The 8059-nt window shown below is 35.4% G+C and overlaps 2 protein-coding genes and 1 long non-coding RNA gene across 3 annotated transcripts in view; all 3 read left to right on the top strand.

The window, feature by feature from the left end:
- The window catches only part of LOC108851169 (cytochrome P450 76A1), a 13140-nt gene that overhangs the window by 2404 nt on the left and 2677 nt on the right, over positions 1–8059 (top strand). The window lies entirely within an intron of this gene.
- Positions 121–946, top strand: LOC130511940 (uncharacterized). The gene is made up of 2 exons (XR_008945459.1): positions 121–435; positions 598–946. It is a non-coding gene; the product is annotated as an uncharacterized LOC130511940 (long non-coding RNA).
- LOC108853881 (peroxiredoxin-2E, chloroplastic-like) lies at positions 3998–4896 on the top strand. Its single transcript, XM_018627340.2, has one exon. The coding sequence runs from the start codon at positions 4073–4075 to the stop codon at positions 4769–4771; it is 699 nt and encodes a 232-aa protein (XP_018482842.2). The 5' UTR covers positions 3998–4072; the 3' UTR covers positions 4772–4896.

The raw sequence follows: 8059 nt of genomic DNA, 5'->3' as shown, positions 1-8059 counted from the left end.
TAAATTTTGAGTTTTGAAATGTTAAGAAGATATTGAGATTAAACGGAAGATATGTTTATAATATATGAAGTAGAATATAAGAAAGATGGGGTTTAGGGTTGGGGTTTTGGATTTCTGATTTTAGAGGTTTAGAAATTTACCTCGTTAAAAACTCGTAATTTACGAGGCATTTACGAGGACCAGAAAGACGGGCCTCGCTTATTCGTCGTTGGATTTGGGACGGGCCTCGCAATTTCCTCGTAAGTTTACGAGGATTTTACGAGAAAATAAAAGACGGACCTCTTTAATTCCTCGTAAAGCTACAAGGAAATTGCGACGTCTTCATAAGTTATATATACAACCCAAACCTCACACTCTCCATTCGTCCCAACTTCCTCTCCAATTCCTCCCCATTTCCTCTCCAACTCCTCTCCCATTCCTCTCTCCTTCGAAATGGTAATTTCCTCGCTCCCCATAATTAGTTTAGTATATTAGGTAGTTAGTTTAGGGAATTTAGATAGGTTTACGGAATTTATGTTTGTTAGATAGATTTTTTGATTATTGATGATAGATTTTTTATTATTGATGATCATAAACTCAAAAAATATATTTTTGCAGGTTCGCAAGAACATGCTTACTGCTCACTACAGAGACATGTTCGGTGAGCCTGGTAGTCAGTTAGACCCGCCAGGTTCTTCTTCAGGTGCCGGCGGTTCCGTGTGAGTGGACTCGAGGCCTTCATCGACGTTATAGTGGCCACAAATCCGGAATGGGAAACTTTGTTGAGGAACATGAAACAACAAAATCCCATTCCAGGCGAGTCATCGGACACACATGACGAGGAGGATGTTACGAGGAGGAGCGAGGAATTCTACGAGGCGATGAACGGGCCTTAGTTTTTTTTTTCGGTTTATGTATTATAAAATCAAAAACTTATTTATATATAAAATATTTTGTTGAATTTGAATTTTATTTAAAATTTATTTATAAACCACAAATATTTAAATATTTTTACTAAATTAAATTAATAATTATTAAATTTATCAATATTATTTATTAATTCGAAAATTCGCATTATACGAGTTATTTACGTCGAAAGCTAACCGAGGAATTTACGAGGAATATTTTACGAGGTATTTACGAGGAAAGCTTTTCAAGGAATCTACGTGGAGTTTACGAGGAATATATTTCAAGGAAGTTACATCAAATTTACGAGGATTTCTTTTCAAGGAAATTACGTGTAATTAACGACGAATGCATCGCGTGGTTTCTACGAGGAAAGCCCGCAAGGATTTTACGAGGAAATGCGGCGAGGAACTTACGACGAAATCTTTACTTCGTCTTTACGAGGAAATGGTTGACTCGCTACTTTACGAAGAAATGGCGACGAAATGTGTGTTGCGACGGACGATAAACGACGAAACCCATTTCCTCGTTAATTCCTTGTAAACTTTCTTTTACGGGGAATTAACGAGAAAATTAGCCCTCGTTAAATATCTGTTTTCTTGTAGTGAAAGAGACGAAGAAAAGGAAAAAAATCAACATGACATAAATAATGATTTGACTATTAAAGAGTTTAGATGTATTTTATTCCCTCCGTGTATGTTTTATAGTTTTCAAACTTATTAAAATATCACGTAAATTTTTAATAAATAAATACAATATTTTCTGTTTTTATTGAAAATGTAAAATATGAATTTTTTATAAACATATTTTTTCTAAAACATAGATCATTCTGAAATAGAAGAAGTACTGTTTAATCTCACTAAGCTGGATTTTAACATTTTTTGTAACTTAACCTGGATTTCAACTTTCATCCGCCAACTTCAAAAATATGTCTTTTGAAAAATATTGTGGTGCTACTGTTTGGCCATAGACTATGTCAACCTAGGCATAGAACTGTATTCTTGACAGTGTTGATACAATAGTTAGGAGTTTCAAAAAAAAAGTTATTTCTCTGCCTTGTTAGAAATTGAAATTTCATCAAACCCTCACAGAAAGATTCGAGAAGAACATATAGCATCGTGACTCACGAGACAAGTTTTATAAAGAAAATGGTTAACGGTTCAGAGATTTCTAGATCATAAAATAGTGGGAGAGATATTATAGATTTTTATTTTATTTAGTTTTTAAGAAAAAAACAATGGAATTCAGTTATTTGAATAGATGAACAGTTTTCTTTAAAAAATCTGTATTTGCGTTTTTTAATTTAACATGTCAGATTTTAACTCGTCAAACGACTTGCATTTTAGTGTATAAAGGGTATTTATTTCTCTAAAATATTAAATCTAACATTTATTTTTGTGTTTTTCTCAGATATATATAAAATCAGTGCACTCTGGGGCCCATCTACAAACAATAGGCCCATTTACAAACAAAATGCCTAATAACGACGGAGCTTTCTACCTTTCTTCTCTACTCATCCGAGAAGACATAATCTCGAGTCACTCACCAAACATTTCATTTGAACCGCTCAAAACTTAAGCCCACATGGGGTAGGTAACTAGAGAGCACTTTCTCACTCTACTTTCTTACACTGTCAACTGTCCACTTGATTACTCTAAAACATTTTCTATTTTTATTTATATTTCTTCATTTCTGGTTGTATATTTACTTTGCAAAATGAGGTAACATTATATAAGAAAAATAAAAACAAATGTGTATGTTACTCACTCCTAAAGTTAACAAAATAATATATCTATACAATTTTAAAACATATATAAAATAGGAAAAACCAACCTGAGATCAGGTCTTCATCTAGAAAGTAGACATGAGATTCTTTCTCGTTTCATCTACCATTTATTAAGACCCTTTTTCATTCTGGTTATCACCACATTTTCTTTTCTTTTTTCTCTTGTGGTGCTTCTCAAGTTTATTAGGGGCCTTATAAATCCTTTAGGTGTGCTTCCTACTTTCCTTTCTCAAATTATCACCACTGCAACCAATAAACATTTTCAAGCATATCTAGAATTAATCTAGTCAGCTGTTGAAACGGTAGGGACCTAATTTATGCGTTTACCTTTTCTATCATAATATTGCATAAATATGTAGTTTTTGCCAACAAACAAAAGAGACAAAGGAAAGGAAAAAAAATCAACATGACATAAATAATGATTTGAGTATTAATGTATTTTACTCCCTCCGCATTAAAATAATATAATGTATACTTTAGAGTTTTAATATTTATTAAGAAATCACGTAAACTTTTGATAAATAAATACAATATTTTCTGTGTTTATTAAAAATATAAAATATGGATATTTTATAAACATTTTTTTCTAAAACATAGATCTTCTGAAATTGAAAGAGTATTATTTAATCTCTCTAAGCTGGATTTTAACATTTTTGTAACTTAATTTGGTTTTTAACTTTCATCCGCCAACTTTAAAAATATGTCTTTTGAAGAATATTGTTGTGCTAGTGTTTGGACATAGACTACGTCAACCTAGGTGTAGAACTGTATTCTTGGTAGTGTTGATACAATGGTTAGGAGTTTCAAAAAAAAAGTTATTCCTCAGTCTTGTTAGACACTGAAATTTCATCAAACCCTCACAGAAAAATTCAATGGAGTGATTGCATTTCGAGAAGACCTATAGTTGACTCACGAGTCAAGTTTTATAAAGAAATGGGCTAAACGGTCCAGAGATTTCTAGATCATGAAATAGTAGGAGAGATATTATAGATTTTTATTTTATCTATTTTTTTAGAAAAAAAGCAATAGAATTCAGTTATTTGAATAGATGAACAATTTTCTTTAAAAAATTTTTATTTGCATTTTTCAAATTTAAAATTTTAAACATGCCACATGTCAGATTTTAATTCTTCAAACGACTTGCATTTTAATGTATAAAAAATATTTATTTCCCTAGTTATAAAATATTAAAATCTAACATTTATTTTTATGTTTTTCTCAGATATATATAAAATCAGTGCACTCTTGGGCCCATTTACAAACAATAGGCCCATGTACAAACAAAAGGCCTAATAACGACGGAGCTTTCTAGCTTCCACCTTTCTTCCCTACTCATCCGAGAAGACACAATCTCGAGTCACTCACCAAACATTTCCTTTGAACCGCTCAACACTATCATCCATGGCAACTTCTCTCTCTGTCTCCAGACTCCTCTCCTCCTCCTCCTCAGCCACCTCCATCTCCATCGCCAAACCGTTACTCTCCCCAACCTTCACGGCGCCTCTCTCTTTCACGCGCTCTCTCGCTCCCAACCTCTCCCTCAAATCCAACACCCGCCGCAGCATCACCCTCTCCGCCACCAGATCCTTCTCAACAACCATCACCTCCGCCATCTCCGTCGGAGACAAACTCCCAGACTCCACTCTCTCCTACCTCGACCCCGCCACCAACGACGTCAAAACAGTCACCGTCTCCTCCCTAACCGCCGGGAAGAAAACCATCATCTTCGCCGTCCCGGGAGCCTTCACTCCGACCTGCTCGCAGAAACACGTCCCGGGATTCGTCTCCAAAGCGGGAGAGCTCAGATCCAAAGGCGTCGACGTCATCGCGTGCGTCTCCGTGAACGACGCGTTCGTGATGGAGGCGTGGAGGAAGGACCTCGGGATCAACGACGAGGTGATGCTGTTGTCCGACGGTAACGGGGAGTTCACGGGGAAGCTTGGCGTGGAGTTGGATTTGAGGGATAAGCCTGTGGGACTCGGAGTTAGGTCGAGGAGGTACGCGATTCTGGCGGAGGATGGTGTTGTCAAGGTTCTGAATCTTGAAGAAGGAGGCGCTTTTACGAACAGTAGTGCTGAGGATATGCTTAAGGCTCTTTGATCCCGTTTCTTTTTCTCTGTTTGTGTTTTGTTTTGCTGTCTTCTCTTATGTTTGAGGCTTGGAGCTTTCAGATTCTATGTTTCATGTCGGATAATGTAATAACAAATCGGAATCGTTTGTGAACAGTCGGAAGCGTTTAGACTTTAGGCCGTATCTTTGTTTCTAGTTATTGTTACTTTGGGTTAGTCTTGTTCTGTGTTTTGACTTTTCATTTGATTGATAAGTAGGTTACTTTGGGTTAGTTTTGTTCCATGTGTTTGAGCTTTTTTTTTTCTTTTTTAAAAAAGATTGCGGTTATCTTGGATCTGTAACTTGATATAATTGTGGTAATGCTGGCTTTATACCTGGACATTTTACCTGGACCCGAAGATCGAACCGAGCCGAAAATACATGTTTGGGTCTGGATTCGGATCTATGCTAAAGTACCTGTTTGATATTTTTTTTGGATCTGTGGGCCAGGTCTGGGCATCCGGGTCTTCGTGTCGGGTTTGGGCCGGACTCTTCCGGGTCTTTTGGGTCCTTGAAATTTGGACCCATATAGGTATCTATAATTTTTCGGGTTGGGTCCGGGTCGATTAAGGTCTTTAATTCTAATGTCTATAAAATACCCAAAATATTTGGGGTCTATATCTGATCCGAATCGGGTTCGGGTATTTAGGATCTGAAAAAGACATGACATACGATATTTAGTTAATATTTGTCACATATATCTAAAATTTTACAAAATAACTTATAGTAAACTATTAATAGTTAAAATAAAAAAAAATTAAACTCTAAATTTTGAAACTTCATCTTACTTAAATATGTTGCAAAATAATAACAAATATTTTCAACAAAAGATATTTCAACTAAATTTTAAATTATATATATAAAATAGAACACAAAAAATCATGGTTTTTCTATATACATGTTTTTAAATCAGGTACAAATCGGTTCTTATCGGATCGGGTCTATTCGAGTCGGTTCTTTTCGGATCTGGATCTATTCGGGTCCGGGTCTATTCGGATCGGTTCTTTTCGGTTCTGATTCTTTTGGGTAAAAAAAAATTAAGACCCATGTATTTTCGGTTCCGGATCGGATATTTTCGGGTCTGTTCCGGGTCGGATCCTCGGGTCTGGGTAGTCTATGGGTCTTGGTTTGGGTTCGGGTCCCAAAATCCGATCAGGTATACGAAGTAACCGTAATTATTGTATATATTAAGTATATTTAGATGATTAGGTATATTTTTGGTACTGTGGACATTTTTTAAGTTTTGAATTCGAGTTTTTGGGTACAATTTTAGGTTTCAGATATTTTAGATTTAAAAAAAATATAATTCGAATATTCGGGTAAAAGTTTAGGTATAATTTGGGTTTTCAGATCTGATTTTAGATAAATTTTAGGGTATTTTGCGGTTTTTTAGGTATTTTAAGAGTTTTTGGGTATTTTTTGAGTTTTCGGATCAAGTTTGGGTATTTCGGATCTTTTTCGGATTCTAAATATCTGAACCAATCTGGATCCAAAATGTATTCGGAAATTACATATATTTTGCAAGTATTAAAATTATAGATTGGGTATCCTTCAACTTCCAGTTGGACACACTACGGATAAAGAGATATACGGGCATACACCACTCATGGATCTTACACGGTCAAAAGTGGTTATGCATTAGCTTCGAAAGCTAAAGAATCTCAGGCTATGCAGTCAAGTTCTAATGAACAAGGTGTACTAGACTTAGAACGTAGCATATGTAAAATTTCAACTATTCCAAAGATCCGTAGTTTCCTTTGGAGGGCTGCCTCGGGTGCACTTGCGGTAGCAGAATGTTTAAATACAAAAGGAATGCATCTGGACACACGGTGTAAATTGTGCTTGACACATTCGGAATCTATTGTTCATGTCCTGTTTAAGTGCTCGGTTGCACAAGATGTGTGGTCCCGCACTGGTTTTCAAAATACTCTGCAATCTTCGAATCTTCAGCTAGTGGAATTGCCTAACCTACACCTCAAGATGATGAATGAGGAAGCATTACCAACGGAAAGTAGACAAGCGATCCCTTAGATCTTGTGGACGATCTGGAAAAACAGAAATGCTATAGTATATGCTGAAACGCAAATCTCTCTGGACATCAGAATCCAACAAGCATGTGAAGATGATCGTGTGTGGAATGAGTTGAATGATGAGCCGGATCAAGAAAGGTTAGAGAATGATCTGTCGGGAGAATGTAGAAAATGGGAACCTTCCATCTCGGGTTTCGCGAACTGCAACATCCACTCAAACTGGAGAAATGCGAAGCTTCACAGTGGAGGCGCGTTCATCATTAGAGACTACACAAGCAATTTTCTTCATCATGCGAGAGATGCTTTCACTTTCTCACCCAATAGACTGACAGCAGAGCTCTGATGTTTGGAATGGGCACTTCAGAGTATGAAGGATTTTGATTATCAAGAGATTGTCATCGCGTCTAATCTTCATGAACTTGTCACTGCTGTGCAAAAGCCATCAGATTGGCCACGATTTAGACTTGTTCTTCTGCGCATAAGTGGTATTTGTGCTCATTTTGATGCAATGGCCATTGAAACAGAATCATCAGCTTCAAACTTAATTGCTAGGGAAATTGCGAATAGTGTTTTCCCAGATAGTCGTTTTCATTCGTACCTGGCTCTAGGAGGACCTGCCTGGCTGCATCAACAAATCTTCAGAGAAGCCTCTCTTTTATATTCGTAGATTTTTATTTTAACGATGAGCCTAGGAATTTTTCTCTGTTTTTTTTATTTTCTATTTTCCTTGTATTGGGTTCACCCCAAGTTGCAGCGTTTAAAAAAGTGAAATTATGTGAAATAACCAAATAAAAATACATAATTCATTATATAACCAAAATTACACCCCATTTCTTTTTTTATCTTTCTATCTCTCTCTAACATCTCTCTACAAAACTAATTTCACTCTCTTTTTGGTTATATCACAAATAAGCCCTTTAAAAAAGTTACACTCCAGTTTACAATCCATTTTTATACTGTTTTAAATAAGACTAGATAAAGACCTGCGCCTTGCGCAGGATAAACATATGTGTAAATAATTTAGAGTGATAAAAAATAGAGATGTTTAATTCGATAAAGTTGAATCGATTAAAAATAAACAGAACTGAAATAGAAAAAGTGATTTGAATTTTTCTGTACCAAATAAATCGAATTGTATTTTTATTAAGAAATAGTAATATATAGATATGGTTCGGTATATTAACTGATCAAACCAAATAACTAAAATATATTATTATACTTATATATACATGTTATAATAAAATCAATA

Source organism: Raphanus sativus, chromosome 4 (genome assembly GCF_000801105.2).
Source record: "Raphanus sativus cultivar WK10039 chromosome 4, ASM80110v3, whole genome shotgun sequence".
Lineage (NCBI taxonomy): Eukaryota > Viridiplantae > Streptophyta > Magnoliopsida > Brassicales > Brassicaceae > Raphanus > Raphanus sativus.
Note: the sequence above shows the minus strand (reverse complement) of the source record. Positions and strands in the feature narration are given on the sequence as shown.

Bases quoted from the DNA above. Each gene is read 5' to 3' on its own strand.
- LOC108853881 (XM_018627340.2), top strand. From the start codon at position 4,073: ATGGCAACTTCTCTCTCTGTCTCCAGACTCCTCTCCTCCTCCTCCTCA.